Consider the following 21,012-nt stretch of genomic DNA (forward strand, 5'->3'; position numbering starts at 1 on the left):
GCCACTGCCAGCCACTGCTTCCTTCAGTCTCCCCCATGGACCGCAGAGCCACTGCCAGCCACTGCTTCCTTCAGTCTCCCCCCATGGACCGCAGCGCCACTCTTTTGTTGTCCACTTGTCTTCCTGACTGTTCTTTGTGTCTGTCGTCCTCCCCTCCAAGCCTCTTAGGGATTTCCTCAGAGAAAAGGCACAATCTCAAGAGCTACTCCAAGCTTTGATGAGAAATTCATGTCTCTGAGCTTTGTGAGCTGGGCTTCAGGCCTCTGTAGCCACGTGCCCCACCCCACCCCCCACGTAGATACACCAGATGCTTTGAAACCAGCACATCTAAAGCTACTGGGACTACTCTTTCCAGCACACTAGCTCCTCACTCTACTTCTAGTCTAGAAGGACCTACAGTCAGAAATCTGGGAGCCACCCCTCACCTCTCACCCACTTTCAAGACTCAGCTCCCAGGTCCTTGAACTTATGTGCCCTCCTCACCGTTTCCTTAAGTCCCTCCAACCTCTTGGTAACAGGACAGCAGCTCCACCCTCTGGACCCTTCCCCTTTTCAATACAAGCAAAATGTCTTTTACAAGACCGAAAGCGTGTGACTGGAGAGATGGCTCCGTAACTTAGAGCTATTGCAGAGGATCCAGATTCAGTTCCCAGTGCCTACATGAAGGCTACTGTCTATAACTCCTATTCCGAGGATCTGACGCCCTCTTCTTCCCTCCACGGACACCGGACAGTACATATACATAAACACACGCATGTGGTTCCTAGGAAGTCCAGAAAGTGCAAACCCTTGGGGTACTAGGAACTTAGTCCAGGTCCTCAGCAAGAGCACAAGTGCGTTTAACCTCTGTCCCATCTTTCCAGCCAGGCTCCTCCCACAGGTGTACGTATGAAGCTGAATCTCTCTAGTTCATCCCCAAGGATCCTGTGAACTCTGCCCTTCAGAAGTCTATCTTCAAATGTCTTCATTTCATGAAACGATCTAAACTGTAGACTGACACAGAAAAGCCTCAGGCCAATTCCCAATTCCAGACCTTGCCTAGCAAGCAGCACTTCCTCAGCAGCATCCGGAGCCTTCCTTCATCTTACCATCCCTAAAACTGACAGTCAGTGCCTCTCCACTATGTCCCCTCCATCACAGCACTGAGAGAGTCAGGCTTGGCATAACACAAGTGTAATCTGAAGGGCAAGCTAAGGAAGGGCTAGGGAAGCCCCGACTTCTAAGAGAAGCGAATGGGAACTCTGGGGAGGTAAGAAGCAGGCTTTTCTGTTCTGAGAGCAGATCTGGGAAGACAGCTAGGGAAACCTGAGAACCCACCATCTGTACTTGAGCTTGGCTGGTCTGAGGTACACGTCCACAAACATGGTGTCAAACCCCTGTAATGTGTACACAACAGAAGATGCTCAGTATGACGGCAGACCTAAGTGGGCTGGCCTGTGAGAGCAAGGGTCATTCTAGCTGTGTGCCTTACATGGGTGATCTCAGGACCAGGGGCTACTAGTCAGATACTGAGAGTGCGGGGCCAATCTAAAATATTCAAGAATCAATTTTGGGTGGAGACTCGTGTAACACACTAAATACAAAATTACTTAACACCCAGTGCCAGAGTGGCTCGGAGTTGATCTCCAACTGTATTATGATGAAATCTACCAACTCAATAAATCTCGGCTCCTGGCCTGCTCCCAAGGACTCCAGTGGTGAAGATAACTACACAAAGTAATAAGCCCTGGGGCAAAACAGAAAGAAGGTGATTTCAAGATCAAATAAAGATGTAAAGAACATGTCAGCCGTTTCTCTGTTAAACACGGTTTCTGTCTTAAATTGCACTGGCCATCTAAGCTGGCATGCAGCCCCTTCACCAGCCACACAGGCCAGGAGGTAGAAGCCAGCCACCGTGATAAAAAGCTTTCTGGATCCCTCTACTGGCCATTCATTATACAGCACTGCCAGGAGCTCTTGCCCAATATGATTATTCAAAAGGTTACATAAGACTTGATAAATAATTAGTCTGAAGACAGCAAAGGGAAAGGGAGCCAATAACCCTCTGACTATTGAAGCGTGCTTTAAGCCTACGTAGATTACAACCAATTTTGAATCAATCTGCAAGACAGTTTCTATTTTATAGGCTTCTTCTTCCCTTTCTCCAACCCCCCCTCTAGGGGGTGGGGATGGGGGTGGGATGGATACTGGTGATGGAACCCAGAGCCTTAGCCGTGCCAAGCAAGTTCTCCACCATGGAAAGGACACAGGGACCAGATAGTTCACACAAACACCGGGGAAAGGACTTGAAAATCAATCATGAGAAGGCTAGGGGTTAAGAGAGGGCACTACTCTGGCAAAGAACCCAAGCTCCTCAGTTCTCTGAACCCACATCAGACAGTTCACAACCACTTGTAACTCCAGCTCCGGGAGCCCAAGCCTCTGGCCTCCTGAGGCATCTGCACTAACCTGAACTTATACAGACACACAGGCACTTGCATAATTACAGTAATTTTTAAAAGCAACCGCCATAGTGGGCGATAACCATGAAAACCCTCAGAAGCTTGGCTACACTCTACAAAACAAAGAGCCACGTCAACAGAGGCTTCTGACTGGATGGCCAGGCTAAAGTATCTGAATATAATATTCAAAAGGCCCAAGATACAATTTACAAAGTTCTTTCTTTTTTTTTTTTTTTTTTTCTCCAAGACAGGGTTTCTCTGTATAGCCCTGGCTGTCCTAGAACTCACTTTGTAGACCAGGCTGGCCTCGAACTCAGAAATCCGCTTGCTTCTGCCTCCCAAGTGCTGGGATTAAAGGCGTGTGTCACCACGCCTGACTAAAAAGTTATTTCAGCCAGGAAAATATGACTTATTTTCAAAGGAAAGGAAGAGATAGCAAATTCATGCTAACAAGCATCTTAGGACTATCAAAGATACAACTACAACATGAAACGAAAGTAAGCCGTCGTGAAATGAATGGACGACCAGGAGTTCTAGCAAAATGGAGTCATTTAAAAGAGGCAGTGGAAGGGATGAAGGCCATGGAGGGGGGGCGCTGGAGAGATGGCTCAGTGGTTAAGTAAGAGTACTGGCCACTCTGCAGAGGACCGGAGTTTACATCTCAGCACCCACATTAAGCAGCTCACAAACCCCTGGAACTCTAGCTCCAAAGGATCTGATGTCCTCTTGTGGCCTCTAAGGGCAACACACACACACACAGACACATACACACACACACACACACACAGACACACACAGACACACACAGACACATACACACACACACACAGACGCACACGCACACTCAAGCACGCGCGTGTGCACACACACACACACACACATACACACACACACACACACACACACACACACACACACACACGCTTTAGATTTCTGTGTTCAGTGTTCTTTAGAGAACAGAGGCAGAGAAGTGAGCTTGATACTGTGTGCGCTATGGTCATCTTGAGCAATAGGACAAAGCTTCGGGAGGCTGGACCAGTAACTCAGTGATATCCACCGAGCATGTGCGAGGCCCAGGTCTGATCCCCACTACCACCAGACACCAAAAAAGACAATCAGAGAGTGGTTCACAGAGCAGCTTTGGAAGTCATCAACATTAGCACCGATCCTAAGACATGGGAAGGTTCTCTCCTAATGCAAGCCCTCAACCTGTGCTTTTAGCTCTTGCAAACTAAACTTACACATCAAAAGACAAGGAAAGGTGTTGGCAGGCACCTAATGTTGACTATAATCAAGCTGTTTCTACCTCAAGCAAACACAAATGTCACCATTAGGTGACTTCATTGAGCAGCCTTATAGAAAGAACTTACGCTGTTTTTTTAAATGGTTGGTTAGTTTTTTTTTTTTTTTTTTTTTTAACCTGTCTTCCCTCCCCTCCAGCACCCAACAATGCTGGGGATGAAAGCCCCTCATACACGCTAGGTAAACACTAGTAAGAACCATGCTACACTCTCAATTCAGCGCTGTAATTCTGAACCCTGCTTTGAGTCTAGTCCAGCTGTGATGACAGGCGGTAAAGAGCTTCATGAACTGGGACCCTAAGAAAAGACTCTGAGGAAAGTGCACTGTGGCTCTACAAGGCCATGTGTCTCATTCTCAGTTGTCCTTCTATAAAACCGTAAAACAGTACTGTGTACAACTGTGAGGCCACAGAGTGACTGAATGCAGATGCAGCTGTCACATACAGATGTTCAGAGATATTACTCTTACCGCATTTCTTGTTACCTGTCATCTCCTGAGGATAACTTACTTACTTGGTCAGCTTGTGGCTTTTCATTGCTGTGAGGAATTCTTGGACAATCGCCGGACTCTGGTTCCTACATGGTGTTTTTGATATGTATTTTAATGTCTAAAGAATAAATACACAAAAGGCAAATATAAGATATAGAAACTGTGAGGTTTTAAAATAAGATTTATTTTATTTTTATTCATATGTGCACTTTAACACAGACACTTATGGAGGCAGGAGGCTTTGGAACCTCCTGAAACCAGAGTTCCAAGCAGCTGAGTCACCTTGCATGGGTGCTGGCAGTCAAACATGGGCCATTTCAAGCCCTAGGATATAGAGATGTGAACAAGCTGGAGAAATGGCTCAGCAGTTAAGAGTACATATTACTCTTGCAGAGGTCACAGGTTCAATTCTTAGCACCTACATGGTGGCTCACATCTGTCTGTAACTCCAGGTCTATGGATCTGTTGCCCTTCTCTGACCTCTATAGGCAAACAGGCATGCACATGGTGCAGACATACATGCAAGCAAAACATCCATATATAGAAAATCATGACAGAAGAAATTTGAATAAGGAAAGCAGAGCTAAAGTTTAATATTCTAAAACTTCCAGAATTTTAAGAGTTATTTTTTTATTTTTAAATTCTATGTTTCTCTGTGTGTCTGTACATGCATACGTTTGTAGAAGTACAGGTACCCGCGGGTGGGAGCAGCACTGGACGCCCCGACACTGGAGTTAGGTACCCGCGGGTGGGAGCTGCCCAGGGCAGGTGTTAGAAACCAACCTCGGGTCCTCTGCAGGGCCAATAAGCGCTGCACACCGAGCCATCGCTCCAGCCCAAGACAGTCAAGTGTGTAGCACGGAGCTGGGTCTCTAGCCCAGCACTATGGCCCTTTGGTTTTGGTTCTGCTGACTCATCATTTTAATGTCATACCTTCTTGCTATTTCCTTTCAGTTCCCAACCATGTTAGGAGAGAATATCCTTAGGAATTAGTTTTTCTCTCTTCCTTTTAAATGCTTTTAGATTTTCCAAGTTTTTCCTTAAACAAAGCATTGGGGTTTTTTGTGTGTAGTAAAGAATCTGGCCAGCCAGGTGGGGATACACGCCTTTAAACCCAGCTCTACAGAGGCAGAGGCAGACAGATCTCTATGAGTTCCAAAGCAGCCTGGTGTGCGAGTTCCAGGCCAGTCAAGGCCTGTCTCAAAAAACTGAAAAAAGGAAGAATGTGTGCTTGCATAAAGAGAGTTTAGCCTTTGTCCTAGACCTAGTGATCTCCAGGTCCTCGGAACGCTATACCTGGGCCCCCGGGTCATAAGCTTATCAGCATAACGTAGTGGCTGGCTCCACCTGTACAGTTTTAGAGCAAGGGTTACATAGGTGAGATCAGTGTACACAGGGCCTGCTGGCCACACTCCATGCCTGTGCCACACACTGACTGTAGGAAAGTAGCATGGCCCAAGTCTATGTGACCACAGAGGGACTTATGACTTGGGTATCCTCTGTTTCTTGATTCTCTTGGCTAATTTTAACCCTTTCCTTGTAGCAAGCTGTCACTGTGAACGTAATAGCTTCCACCCTGGGACACGAGGGGGAACCCATCTCTCCTTGGGCACTGGACAGATGTTAAGCATTGCTAAAAACACTGTTAAAATCAGTATCTGTATTATTTCTGTTCTCATTATAAGCACTAGTTCTGATGTCCATTTTTCTATAGATAAGCAAAGATCCTGTGGACGAGACACTTTCAACCCCTCACGGGTAACTGCTGGGCTCTCCCATATTGAGTTAAAGGACTATCAGTCCAATTGTCAGTAGGCTACCATGCCAACAGAGCCATTCTGACGTCTCCCTAGAGGTCTTGGGGAAATGGGATCACTGCTGCTTGTGTGTTTCCTGAATAGACAGGGCTGTTTCAAACAATCTATACTGTTTTTTTTGGTTTTGTTGTTGTTATTGTCATTGTTGTTTCCGCAAGCCACAATGATGATCCTGCACACAATCCCATGCAAGCCAGAGGAAAGGCACTTCCCTGATGGCACTGCAGAGGGTCTGCTGCGATGTGTGTGAAAGAGACATGGCTAGGACTGGAACACACATAACCCTTCATGTGCATGTGAGGCCTGCTGTGGTCACCACAAACACTCCTTACTGTGGCTGGGCTTAATGGACCACACATTAGAAGTCACCCGAGAAGGAGTCCTCACCTGAAGAGGCATCCAACTGCCTTAACTGATGTGGGCAGTCCCACCTGCACTGTGGAAGGCACCTTCTGCTAGTGGTCCAGCTAAAAAAGGGTGTGGCACAAGGGGGAGGAGCATCTCACCCTTCTCACGTAGCTGAGTTAACTTGCCCTGTTGCTGATGATGGTTCCTAAGCTGATATCAGAAACTGTTTCCAAGTTTTCATCCTGGACTAGGGACCAGCAGCTCTCCAGGAAACGTGTGGGCTCCCAGTCCCAGACAGAGACTACGCAGGCAGCCTTGTGGACTGAGCAACTACCAGCTGCCCCCATCCCAATGACAGAGAGCCATTGAACTATTCTGCCTGCTGAGGGACTAAGTCTCAAGTACCAAGTAGCTACAGGGTTCTCAGTAACCACTGTTACTGGTTTAAAGCTGATAGTCTGCGTGTGTGAGAGACCTAATTTTTACATCCCCTCTAGAGAACCCTAACACAGTCCTTCTCTGGCTAGCTAAGCAGGCTGTTGGACCGGGAGGCACCTCGGTGCTGCCTGCCTCCCCTGAGGTTACAACAGGCCTGATAAAAGGCTTCTCTCAGGTCCTTTTTGTTTTTCTTCTTTGCTATTGCTTTCTCCTTTCCCATTTCGAGTACAGTGAGTGGCACTGGAAACACGAAGATGCAAGAGACAGAAGAAGCAGCCCAGACAGCGGGAGGGAGCAGTAGAGGGTAATTGCAGAGCCGCTGGCAGCCCAAACTGCAGCGGGGGGGGGGGGGAGCTGGAGAGGCCCAGCTGCAAAGGTAGCATGGGCAGGCTGCTCTGACAACCAAAGATGACACAGAGCTGGCAGCAATAGCCACAGAAGAGCAATGGCAGTCACCCCCCAAAAGCAGCCATAGCGGGAAGAGAGCACCCAGAAAGGAACATGAGGGATGGTAAGAGTCTGAGGGAACTGAGGACTAAGGCCAGGAGACACAGGCTGTAAGGAGACACAAGTGCCCAGGGTGTGGTGGCCACGCCTGGGAAGTGCAAGCAGGAGGGTCGAGAGTTCCAAACCCTTCTGGACTACATAAGAAGCCTAGGCTATGTGAAAACCTGTCTCAAAACAGACAGACAGAGAGAAAAATTGCAGGCGCACACAGTTGCTAAAGAGTTCCAGAAAGCCAGCAAGTGTTTCGGGCCAAAGGTGTCAGGCACCCCAGGCCTACAAATTGTCACACTGGTACCGTCAAGGGCTTCCTAGTCCAGCTACAGAGTCAACTGCTGCCAAGAGCTGCAGAATCCTGACTCCCTAGGCCTACCCAAGACCTGGAACACTCAGAGCTGGAAGTCGCAATACCAAAAGCCTGCTTGAGGTTCTAACACTAGAGGGCGCCATGCGCTGCGGCTCCCACCTGCTAGCTATCCCCTCCAAAGGAAGGAAAAGCTGCTGCAGACCAGCCAGACCAGCACTAGCTCTAGGCCACTGTAAGAGCTTCCCTGCCTGCCTGCCTGCCCAGGACCCTCAGCCAGGGAGAAAGAGCAAAACGATTCCAGCCAGCTGACTGGGACCAAATGATTGTGGTTCGGGTGGGTGGGGACCCCAAACATGCGCCTAGTGTCTACAGGTGAGGACGTGTTATTCCTCCCATTTCCCTGAGCAGCAGCCACCCTCCTGGCTGACAAGGCCCTCAGTAGTCAAGCTTACCTCATAGGTGATGGCGTTCAAGTTCTGCTGCCCGGCGCTATGCTTGTTCTTCCCGCTCTCCTTCCGCTGCTCTTTGAGATCCGTTAGTAACTGGAACACCTAGGAAGGGGTACAAGAGACACTGCTCAGCAAAGTTGAGAGATGAGTCTCTTCCGAGAGTTTCAGGCAGGCAGGCAAGGCCACTTTCTTTCCACAAGCCTGCTTCCCAACAGTTGGTCTAGAGCAAATATTATGTCCTAGAACCAGGCAACAGCTTTTAGATGCTCTCCTGGCTAAGTCGGTTCAAATTGTCCATTTGTTTAAAATACTGGAAAGATGGCTCAGAGACGATGGCTAAGAGCACTTTCTGCTCTTCCGGAGGACCCTCATATCAGTCAGCTCACAACATCTATAACTCCAACTCCAGAGATCCATGGCCACTATGGGTCCATGCATACACACACACAGACATATTAAAAATAATAATGTAATATTTTTATCTATACTAATACTCGCCGGGCGTGGTGGCGCACACCTTTAATCCCAGCACTTGGGAGGCAGAGGCAGGCGAATTTCTGAGTCCGAGGCCAGCCTGGTCTACAGAGTGAGTTCCAGGACAGCCTGGGCTACACAGAGAAACCCTGCCTTAAAAAACCAAAAAAAATAAAATATAATAATAATAATATAGTACTCATACCTATTATGAACCAGAGCCTCTTTGCTTCTCTGATATAATAATATTATTAAAAATCAGACCCTTTAAAAATAACTGTGAAGATTACTTAAAAATATGTATCATGGGGCTGGAAAGATGGCTCAGCAGTTAAAAGCACTGAATGCAGGCTGGTGAGATGGCTCAGTGGGTAAGAGCACCCGACTGCTCTTCCGAAGGTCTGAGTTCAAATCCCAGCAACCACATGGTGGCTCACGACCGTCTGTAAGGAGATCTGATGCCCTCTTCTGGTGCATCTGAAGACAGCTACAGTGTACTTATATACAATAAATAAATAAATCGTAAAAATATATACATATATATGTATCACGGGCTCAGTCAGTTAAAGCACTTGCTATCAAACATAGCAACCTGAGTTCGATTCCCAGACCCACATGATAGGAGGAAAAAACCAACTTCCACAAGTCCTCTGTCGTCTATGTGAATGGGGATATACATCACACAGAATAAGTAAAATATAATTTATTTTTTTAAATCATACATCACTAATTCTTTTATCTCAAAGCCTTTATGAGTATGTGGAAGCAAATTTTCCCAAGCTAAATATTTTAGGGGCTTTGCTTAGTATACAAGTCTAGTATAACAATTTCTTTCTATAACAGAAAGAGCATGAGACAAATGATATAATACAGCATTAAAAAATAAGAGTCTGGGGGCTGGTGAGATGGCTCAGTGGGTAAGAGCACCCGACTGCTCTTCTGAAGGTCTTGAGTTCAAATCCCAGCAACCACATGGTGGCTCATAACCATCCGTAACAAGATCTGACGCCCTCTTCTGGAGTGTCTGAAGACAGCTACAGTGTACTTACATATAATAAATAAATAAATCTTAATAAATAAATAAATAAATAAATAAATAAATAAAATAAGAGTCTGAGCTGACGAGATGGCTCAGTGGGTAAGAGCACTGACTGCTCTTCCGAAGGTCTTGAGTTCAAATCCCAGCAATCACATGGTGGCTCACAACCACCCGTAATGGGATCTGACGCCCTCTTCTGGTGCGTCTGAAGACAGCATAGTGTACTTATAATAATAAATAAATCTTTGTGGAGCGAGCAGGGACTAAGTGGGACTTTACTCCTGTTTCTGAGTCTCCATCAGAGACCCGAGGAACATACATGCTCCTAGATCATCACCGCACACATGTGCAACACTGCCCAACAGTCCCCCAGTCCCACCACCTCTGAAAAACAGCAGCTGGAGACCCAATGGACATAATGATTCCCCAGTGAAACCAACACCCAAATAGAGAGCAAAGGCCCAGCAGGACAAAGACGCTCCTAAGAGCCAACGTTCTGCCCGATGAACATTTCCCTGCTGTGCTAAGCCACACGCTCTCAGGCTAAAGCTTTGGCAAGCAATACAGCAGATTGAATTAGTTCTACAAACACACACACACACACATGCGCGCGCGACAATGGAGACCCAGACCTCCTCCAAGACTCCAAGACTGAGTTTTCCCTTGGGACATGGAAACTGACAGAGAATTTATCAGCAGGCCCTTGTCCACCTGGAGCTGCCCTATTAGACTGCTTTGTTAGCAAACTAGACCCAGGCAAAGTTGAAGGCAGGTAAAATGCTAATATCTCCCCTCTCGCCAATCTCCTTCCTCTTCTTCCATCAGTCCCCAAATTATAAACCTGCTCATTCTTTCCAAATTATTCACAATGGTGAGTCACCTCAATTCTTTTTTTTTTTTTTTTTTTTTTTTTTAATTATATGTAAGTACACTGTAGCTGTCTTCAGACACTCCAGAAGAGGGCGTCAGATCTTGTTACAGATGGTTGTGAGCCACCATGTGTTTGCTGGAATTTGAACTCCGGACCTTCGGAAGAGCAGTCGGGTGCTCTTACCCACTGAGCCATCTCACCAGCCCCGTCAACTCAATTCTTATTCTCAAAAATGAGGATATCAGCATCTTTGAGGCCATTTGAGAATCAAAGAGAAGTAGAGAATGGTGATGAGCAAGAAGCTACGCATTTAGTAGGAGACTCTTACAGCAGGACTGCGCTCTAAAGCAGCAGCCTTCTTTGAGGCCATCTGCCTGCCCAGAGCCTCTGGGATTTTAGGAAGAGCGCCTATTGTGAACTTCGAGGCCATCTGCCTGCCCAGGGCCTCTGGGATTTTCGGAAGAGCGCCTATTGTGAACCAGAGCCTCCCTGCTTCCCTGAAGAACCACGTGTGGTTCACCAAACTCAGATCACTCCGCACTCGACCAGAGGCCACCTGCCCTCTTGTTTCTCAAGAAAACCAATCCAACGTCTTCACAAGCAGAGAGGAAACCACAATGGCCCGAGTGGGGGGTCCTCACCTCATAGTTACTGAGCAGTGCTGCGTTCGCATCCTTCCTGCAAAAGAAGAGTGAGCCATCATCAGTTCACATCCATTTCAAGGTTAAGTGTCCACAAAATAAACCCTCTAGTTAATCCCGGCTATCTCACTCAGGAGCTCAGGAACACCCTAAACTAGAAACGCCTTAAGTCCTGCCCTGGTTAGCTGGCCCTGCACCAGCAATTTCAGATAGAGACAACTTTCCTTTTTCTTATAATATCATCTATATGTGTGCATGTGCTTATGTACTACACAGGTGTGCAGATGTGCATGTCTGTTGTGTCTATGCCTGCATGTGCGCAGAAGCCAGAAGACAGCAGTGAACCCCTCAGGCTGGAGTCTGCAGGGTACCTAGACTTTTCTTATGGGTGCTGATATCTGAACTCTGGTTCTCATTGTGCAGCAAGCATTCTTTTTGGGGTTGTTTTGTTTTGTTTTTGTTTTTGTTTTATTTTGTTTTTTCGAGACAGGGTTTCTCTGTGTAGCCCTGGATGTCCTGGAACTCACTCTGTAGACCAGGCTGGCCTCGAACTCAGAAATCCACCTGCCTCTGCCTCCCAAGTGCTGGGATTAAAGGCGTGCGCCACCACTGCCCGGCTTGCAGCAAGCATTCTTAACCACTGAGCTATCTCTCCAGCCCCCAGACTTTCATTTTTACAGACATAGCGTATCACAAATCCATTTCCCTGTGGAAGACTAAGAGCTATCCCAAATCTATGTAGATAGAAGTTGAGGTGACACAAGTTAGCTACAAGAACATGGAGGTAAACCCTCAATGGAACCCCACCCCCAGAAGGGTCTGTAAGCACCAAGAGCATCAGAAATGCCTGGGGAATCAAATGCTGATTCATCCTGAGCCAACATCCTTGTCTCATTACCACCACCAGTCACTGGCATCTTGACAGCCTGAGTCTGCCATGTTGACAGAAATGGCCTATGTACTTTAACACTGACAGTGTCACTAGGAACTCCAGCAAGGGTCAAGGATCCTGTGAAAGAGTCACAGAGACGTCATCTATCTAGTTGCTAAAAGCCTGGTTTTTTTCCCCTCTATAACAGCTGATTAAGCAAACTGCTACCAATCCTGTGTAAGAACAGCTATGGCGCAAATAACTGATGCACTCCGCAGTACCACATCACAGATACCCTATCAGTAACGACACAGACCACAGTTGGTCCATGCCACACCATCCAGCAGAGGACGAGCTGCTGTAAGCAGCCTGGAGCTGGTATACTGTGACAATTAAGGATGCCGTTTTGAAACTGGACATATATAGGTTCAGATTTCCTCTCTGCCAAGTGTAAGATGTAGATTGGTTGGGCCAATTTCTCCCCAAGCTTACCCCAACTAAAACAAGATATGGGGGAAATTTAGCCCAGCCTGAGAGCTGGAGACGGCTCAGTGGTTACGAGCCCTTGCTGCTCTCGCAGAGGGATGGAGTTCAGTTCCCAGCATCCACATCAGGCAGCTCACAACTGCCTAGAACTCGTGCCAGCACTCTCTCTTGGCACCCAAGGGCACACACACCGCATGGTGCACAAGCAAACAGACACACACATACACATCTTTTCATTTTTTTAAAACAAATTCAAGTGTAATTTGACTCTAAACCCCACGCTATCTATCATTCGCTGCCTGAGTTTTCTGAGGTGATTTCCTCCCTGTAAATAAATCTCACCCACAACGTGGAGCTTAGACTTTCTGCATCTGTAAGATCTCATAATGTAGGGCTGGTGAGATGGCTCAGTGGGTAAGAGCACCCGACTGCTCTTCCGAAAGGTCCAGAGTTCAAATCCCAGCAACCACATGGTGGCTCACAACCATCCGTAACAAGATCTGACGCCCTCTTCTGGAGTGTCTGAAGACAGCTACAGTGTACTTACATATAANAAANAAANAAATCTTAAAAAAAAAAAAAAAAAAGATCTCATAATGTAATTATCTAGAGCACTGCCGGGGCCTGAGAAATGTCATTGTCGTTACGTTCACTAAACCCACTTTAGAAAGATGCTCAGGTGAAATTCAATGACAGAGTTTAAGATTAGGACCTCCATGAATGGAGGCCCTCATTAAAATAAATAAATAAAAGATTATTTCGGGTTAGAGAGATGGCTTAGTAGTTAGGAGCACTAGCTGCTCTTCCAGAGGACCTGGGTTCAATCCTCAACTGCTACATACATAAAATAAATTTTAGAAAGATTAGGTCAACTCTCAGTAAACCCTCTTGGATGCAGGAACTACTGACATGATTTTAAGTCTACAGATGAGGAAGCTGAGGCTCAGACTTAAGGGACCTGCTCACCCGGTAAGATGCCCCAGTGAGACAGAAGACAACTACGACTAGGAAAACTGAGACCGGGCTAGGTGAAAGGAGACTAGTAACAGGGCCCGAAACCTTCGGACCGAGCAGGCTAGAGCAGACGCAATGCACAGCAAACCTGTCTACTCCATACCAGAGTGCGCCTGCGCAGTGAAAGGGCAGCGCAGCATTGCAGAGCTGGGGGCCCGAGCAATGGCTGCTTTCCCCGGTCAACAACTGCAGTGGGCTCTCCCACAGCTAACACAGGGGTCAGCTTAGGCCTCAGTGACGTGAGCAGAGCCTAGCCACAGGCTATTGGTAATTCAGCAAACATTTGCGATTCCACAAATCTGCTGCATCCCAAAGACACCGCGCCCAAGTCACGGGGCAGTCTCTTCAGAAAGAATCTAACAGGAGGAAAATGGTGCAGAGCTCAGCTGGCAGAGTGCCTGCCTAGCATGCACAAGGGCCTTGGTTCCAAATAGACCAGGCATGGCAGCCTGTAGAGACAGATCAAAAATATCAGAAGTTTAATGTCATTCTCAGCTACACAGAGTAGGAGGCCAATGTGAGCTAAATGACAGCCTGTCTTGAAAAACAAAACTAAACTAAAAAGTCAAATCAAATCATGTCCACTTAGTCATGAAAGCAGCCCACACACAGGCTTCCTGTTTCTGCCCCAAATTGAGTTACACTCGCTGCGCTCTCAGAGGAACATGGGTCCTGGGAGATATCTTCGGGGAAAATGGCTCTATCCGAGTCACTGGTAATATCATTTCCAAATCACATGGCGCTCTGCTTTCGTGATTGAGAAATGTGACCTTGGCCATTCCAAGCCACTGCCCGACAACTCAAGCCAGTGCGGGAGGGGACGAGGCGGTGGAGGCAAGGTCTCCTCAGTTTAGGCTGGGCCTTTTTGCTGTGATTTTGAGACAGGCTCTCACTATGTAACAAGGACTCACAGAATGGCCTGGAACCTGCTCTGCAGCTGCGGCTGCCCTCAACCTTGTAATCCTCCTGCCCCCGCTCCTAAGGACCACGAACCTGGGCCCGAGTGAATTTTAAAGGCTGTAGATTTTAAATGTCTATGCCATAGGTGGGCGGTTGCTACTCAGTGTCCTTGAGCAGCTCCTTAGTGAACTGAAGCGGACTTGCTATTTGAAATTTACCCTGCAAAGTTTGCTGAATCAGTTCAAGAGAAGTAAACAGGCACTTTGGAAAACAGAGTTCTGAATACACAGAACAAAATGATCTGTTGACACTCTTTCCTTAAAAGCACACACAAGCGCACACCCAACAAGTGAGCAGTGCCTGTTAATTGCCACACACTTGATTTAGGGATGGAGTGACGAAGGGAATTGCTAAACTCTTCTAAGCTTGAAGCAGTGTGCCATCAATTCATGTTCTGAAAAGCTACCCTTTGAGACAAGAAAAAAAACGGAAGGCATCAAAGTCAACGCACACTTCACCGGGAGCTCCCTCCCACCTCACAGCCAGCCAACGGGCACTCTCTTCTGAAGCCCGTTGCTGGTTTGTTATGTATCTGCTGCTTCTCCTTTGGAAGTGCTAGCTGTAAAAGGAAGACACGGTCCAGTTTCCCGACTCTGACTATATATTAGACCATATATTAAAAGGCACAGGGGGCTGCAGAGATGGCTCAGCAGTTAAGAGCTAGTACCGCTCTTGCAAAGGACCTAAGTTGGCATCCCAGCACTCACATCGGGTGGTTGACAATCGCCAGTAACACCAGCTCCAGGGGGGAAAATCTGACGCCCTCTTCTGGCCTCCAAGAGCACTGTACTCATAGGCACAAACCCACAAAGAAATAACGAAAACACATACACATAATATAAAACAGTTTTAGCTGGGCAGTGGTAGTACACACCTTTAATCCCAGCACTGGGCAAGCAGAGGCAGACTCATCTCTTGAGTTTGGGGCTAGCCTGGTCCACAGAGTGAGTTACAGAAGAGCCAGGTCTACACAGAGAAACTATTATCTCCAAAAAATTATTTTTTTAAGCCTTAAAAAGGGGAGGGGGTGCTGGGGGGGCACTATGAGTTGGGAATGTAGCTCAGTTAGCAGAGCCCTCTCCTACCATGCATAGCCCCGAGCCCCATCCCCAGCGCTGCATAAATAGGGCACGGTGTCATATACCCATAAGACCAGCACGGGGAGAGAGAGTAGAGACGGGAGCATCAGAAAAGCTCAAGGTCCTCCCGAGTGCATAGCAAGTTCAAGACTAACCTAGGATACATGAGACCCTACCACAGGGAGAAAGGAAAAAGGTAACAGACTGTCTAATGACTGGAAAGGAAAAGAAGACACAGTTCAGATATAAACAACCCGACCAAAGAAAATAACAAAAGGTCAGAAACATTTTCGAGGAACTGCCATCATAAAAATGAATAGTGACAGAGAATCCAGGCCAAGAAAGTGTCCCAAGATGATGCACTAAGGTGCCCAACATTTAGACACCAGCAAGGGAAGAGGAGAAGCAAGAAAAGGACACCAAGCAGCAGGACATAGGAGGAGAGCCGGGGCAGGTTAGAGAGGACATAGGAGGAGAGCCGGGGCAGGTTAGAGAGAACATAGGAGGAGAGCCGGGGCATGTTAGAGAGGACATAGGAGAGCCGGGGCAGGTTAGAGAGGGACATAGGAGGAGAGCCGGGGCAGGTTAGAGAGGGACGTGGGAGGAGAGCCGGGGCATGTTAGAGAGGACATAGGAGGAGAGCCGGGGCATGTTAGAGAGGGACATAGGAGGAGAGCCGGGGCATGTTAGAGAGGACATAGGAGGAGAGCCGGGGCATGTTAGAGAGGGACATAGGAGAGCCGGGGCAGGTTATAGAGGGACGTAGGTGGAGAGCCGGGGCAGGTTAGAGAACTGACAACTCCAACCATGTCTTGACAACAGTTACCCAGAGATGGAGAAAGCTGAGCCAGACAGCCTGAGCCACACAGTGAGAGACCCCCAGCTCAAAGATTGAAGGGCTAATCTGATGTGGCTTGAGGTGAAGACAGAACATCAGAATTCCATCCTCCTCAGCTAAATAGCAAGTTCAAAGCCAGCCTGGGCTATTTATGACTCTGTCTCAAAAAAAAAAAAAAAAAAAAAAAAAAAAGCATGACCAACTGTAGCTGGTTATATCACTCACTCTGTATGACAATAACACAATTTAGGCATGTCAACCATGTACGTATAAAGTGCACAGGTAGAGTAGATGTGAAAACTTCATTTGGCCATCAAAAATATATATTTTTTTTAAAGTGTGGAAAAAGCCGGTGTGGTGGCACGTGCCTTTAATCCCAGCACTCAGAAGGCAGAGGCAGGCGGATTTCTGAGTTCAAGGCCAGCCTGGTCTACAAAGTGAGTTCCAGGACAGCCAGGGCTATACAGAGAAACCCTGTCTCGAAAAANCAAAAAAAAAAAAAAAAAAAAAAAAAAGCTAACAGGTAGCTTTGTTGTTAGTAGAGTGACTGTCTGCATGTTCAGGTCCTTCCATCCCAAATACCACATGATGTGTGTGTGTGTCTGTGTGTGTCTGTGTGACTTAGTGGTAAAGTACTTGCTTACCATCCCTAGGTTCTATCCCCAGCACCACATCATCATCACCATCATCATAGTGATAATAATGATGTGGAAGGTGTCTGTCATTCAGTGGTACTTGCCAAGCGTGTGCAAGACCATGGGTACCATCCCCAACATCACAAAATGATGACCATAATGATGAGGAGAAGGAAGAAGAGTATATCCCAACAACAGCTGGGGGTACGGCTCAGAAATCTGCCTAGCTGCCAGGTGGTAGTGGCACACGCCTTTAGTCCCAGCACTCAGGAGGCAGAGGCAGATGGATATCTGAGTTCAAGGCCAGCCTGGTCTAAAGAGCATGGTCCAGGACAGCCAAAGCTCTACAGCAAAACCTTGTCTGGAGGGACGGAAAGAAAACTTTGCCTAACTCCCTGGTTGCTCTTAACTGTCTACTTGAGACAGCCTGGAATCATCAAAAGGAGAAGCTTCAACAACAAACTGTCTTTTATCAGGATGGTCCATGGGCATGTCCATGAGGGATCGTCTTGATTATTAAATGATGCAGGAGGGTACAGTCTGGCAAACTGATGGTGGCACAGGCCTTTAATTCCAACACTTAGGAGGCAGAGGCAAGCCTATCTCTGTGAGTTTGAAGCCAGCATGGTCTACAGAGCTAGTTCCAGGATAGCCAAGGCTACACAAAAAAACCCTGTCTTGGACTCCCCCCCCCCAAATAAAAAATAAGGTGTGGGGGGGGGGGCTGTACAGACCACTGCAGGTGTCACCTTCCATGAGTAGGTGCTCCAGGGCTATATGAAGAAGTTGGAAAATGCCAGAGTAAACCAGCGATCCGAGTTCTTGAACTGGTTTCTGAAGCTTCAGTTTTCTGCCTTGAGTTCCTGCCCTGACTTCCCTCAATGATGGGACTGTGTCCTGGAAGTGTAAGATGTAGTAAAACCTTTCTATTCCTAAATTGCTTTGGTCATGGTGTTTGTCACGGCAGCAGCAAGAAAACTAGCACACCCAATACGATCACAACCCTGGGTACCATCCTCAAATTTCCAAAATAACAATAGTGAGAACGGCTGGCGATGCAGGTCGGTGGCGAAGCCTTTGCCCAGCAAAGTCCTGGGTACCATTTCCACCCCAGTACAAAAAACGATGATGGTGACGATGCTGGCTGGGAATATGACTCAGGAGTAGAGGGTTTCCCTAGCGTATGCAAAGTCCACGTCCCAAGTTAGTAAGAATGACCGGGACGTATCTCTGGGTCACACTACTTCCAGAGCACGTGCAAGGTCTTGGGTTTCAGTCCCAGAACCAAAAGAAAGAGAAAAAAGAAAACCCCTCTAGCCTTCCAACATTCCCCTCCCCAAAGGATGTGGGAGGCGAGCAGGTTCCCACACCAGCGGGGTCCCTCCCCTGCCGCCCCACCTCCAGGCACTTCCGGCCCGTGCACCCCGCCCACCCGTCCGGCTCGCCGGTCCGGAGGTCTAGCCGCCGGCCGCCTCGCGGTCCCCAGATGATCCCGGTTTCCCCTGGTCGTGTCGCTTACACTTCCATGTGGCCTCTGCCTCGGCGTACGCAACCGCTGGAAGAGAGGAACCTCACGTTGCGCCGGCGCTGCTCTGCTCGCCGGTTCTGCGCGTGTGCCGCAAGGCACGCTGGGACCGCCGGGATGCATGCCGGGATCGCTGCGGGGCACGCCCGGTTCTTCCTTAATTCTAGGTGTCCCTACCCTGGTCTCACTTCAGACTGTCGAAGAGTTTTGGTAGTGCAGGTTTTGTTAGGGTTTGCCTTGGCCGCGTTTAAATCCCTAAACCGGGCATGCTGGCTCATACCTGTAATCCCAGCACTAGAGAGGCTGAGGCAGGAGAATTGTAAGGAGTTTCTGGCCAGCCTGAGCTACATAATGACTTTCAAGCCATCGGGGGCAATTTGAAACATTGTGTCTTGGGATTTGTTTAAAAATAAAAAATAATTTAAAAAAAACGGAAGCCCAGCATGGTAGCACAAGCCTCTAATTCCAACAAGGGGAAAAGAAGGAGGCAGAGAAAAAGAAAACTCAGCCTCAAAAGACAGAGACAGAGCTGGGGAGATTGGTTTAAGCACGTAGGAGGCTGAGGCAGGTGGAATGCCGTGAGTTTGAAGACTGCTTGGGCAACGTGGTGCGTTCTAGTCAACTTAGGCTGTGTAGAGATCCTTTTTCCCATACAACCGTTAAAAATTGGGAGGGGGTGGGGGAGACAGATTTTCATTAAGTAGCCTTTCAGACTCAGAGATCTGCCTGCCGCTGCCTCCCAGTGCTGAGATGAAAGGTGTGAGTGTTAAAATGGTTTACAGGCAGGGTATTGTGTTTTGGAAGTGGAGGGTGTCTGGCCCGTATGGTGTCATATGCCTGTAGTCCCTCCACTTTGGAGATGGAGGCAAGAAAATCAGTTTTTCATAGTCATCTTCAGCTACATGGGGAGTTTGAGGCCACCGTAGGCTCCATGAAAAACTCTTATCTCAGGAGGGCAGTGGTGGCGCACGCCAGCACTCGGGAGGCAGAGGCAGGCGGATTTCTGAGTTCGAGGCCAGCCTGGTCTACAGAGTGAGTTCCAGGACAGCCAGGGCTACACAGAGAAACCCTGTCTCGAAAAACCAAAAAGAAAAGAAAATTCTGTCTCATAAAAACCAACCTCTGAGCCGGGCGTGGTGGCGCACGCCTTTAATCCCAGCACTCGGGAGGCAGAGACAGGCGGATTTCTGAGTTCCAGGACAGCCAGGGCTATACAGAGAAACCCTGTCTCAAAAAACCAAAAACAAAAAACAAAAACAAAAAACAAAAACCCAACCTCTGTGTGTGTGTGTGTGTGTGTGTGTGTGTGTGTTCAATGGATACATCTAAGAATGATGGTACATGACTTTAATCATAGTACAGGAAGCCAAGGCCAGCCTGGGGCACGTAGTAAGACCCTATTTGAAAATAATAAGAAAAAATTAAAACAAAATTAAAAATTATCTAGTAAATAAAATGTCATCGTAACGTAAGACTGAAGGGTGCCCTGCACTTGTCTTGAGGAGAATGGGTCCCACAATGGTGTTCATGGTGTTAATTGCTAAACAGTCTTACAGTGATTGCCCTCTGGGCACTGGTGACTAAGATATTAATAATACACACTCTCCAAGCTAGCTGACAGCCCAGTTGGGGGACCAGTTCAGGGCATAAATAACACACTGTGTTTAAGACTCCAGCATAGTCAGGGGAATGACTGACTAACAAGGACAAAGAGGCGTCCCAAAGCCAAGAGTGTTTGAGGTGCGTGGAAAGAGGATCGTTCAAAACCAAGGCTTCAGAGGTAGACTCGTGGAAGGCAGGCCAGTGCCTCTGAGAGCCCCGCCATAAACTGGTTCAGAGATGAATGCAAGTAGGGGAGTTGGTTGGCACCCATGTTCAAATGGCAACCACCTAGACGCCTGCGCAGTAAGCTCAACATGGTTGATACCTCAGTGAGTGTCCTGAACTCCCTGGCTTTGTTTGGTTTGAGTTTGGTTGTTTTGAGTCAAGGTCTTAAGGAGCCCAGGCTGACCTCCGACTGGCTATGTAGCCAAGGATCCCCTTGAACTCTCTATCCTCCTGTCTCTCCCTCCCAAGCAGTGCTAGGGATGCTTGGGAAAGCACTTCCTGGGTGAGCTGCATCGCCAGCCTTTCCTTGCCCTTCATTTTCATCCGAAGGACTGGAAAGTCAGGTGATTGTCACATGAGGCTCGGTGGTAACCCTGTTAGCAGGTTGTTCATTAACGTGATCCCTCAGGTGACTGGCCAGATCTTGGAGAGCTTTCCTGGGCAGATGGGCAGATATTTTGTTTGTCCTGAGATGCTAGTCTTCACACTTCCTGTCTCGGTGTCTCCAGGCAAATCACTCCTACTCTCCCAGCCTCTCCTTTCTTCACCTGGAGGAGCTCGGCGATTATCAGGGCCGCCTTCTAGATGTGCACCAGGAGAATTTAAAAAGGTTATCCATAGCCGGGTGTGGTGGCGCACGCCTTTAATCCCAGCACT

The 21,012-nt window shown here is 47.8% G+C and overlaps 1 protein-coding gene across 1 annotated transcript in view; it reads right to left on the bottom strand.

Annotated features, from left to right (window-relative positions):
- The window catches only part of Crcp (CGRP receptor component), a 33,409-nt gene extending 14,789 nt beyond the window's left edge, over positions 1-18,620 (bottom strand). Inside the window, exons 1-4 of the mRNA XM_021186989.1 lie at positions 18,523-18,620; positions 11,121-11,157; positions 8,099-8,197; positions 4,256-4,350 (exon numbers count right to left, since the gene is read on the bottom strand). Of these exons, the coding sequence (XP_021042648.1) occupies positions 4,256-4,350; positions 8,099-8,197; positions 11,121-11,157; positions 18,523-18,530 (239 nt within the window). The 5' untranslated portion in view covers positions 18,531-18,620. The remainder of the gene's footprint in view (positions 1-4,255; positions 4,351-8,098; positions 8,198-11,120; positions 11,158-18,522) is intronic.
- Between the last annotated feature and the right edge of the window lie 2,392 nt (positions 18,621-21,012).

This window comes from Mus pahari, chromosome 23, assembly GCF_900095145.1.
Source record: "Mus pahari chromosome 23, PAHARI_EIJ_v1.1, whole genome shotgun sequence".
NCBI classification, from domain to species: Eukaryota; Metazoa; Chordata; class Mammalia; order Rodentia; family Muridae; genus Mus; species Mus pahari.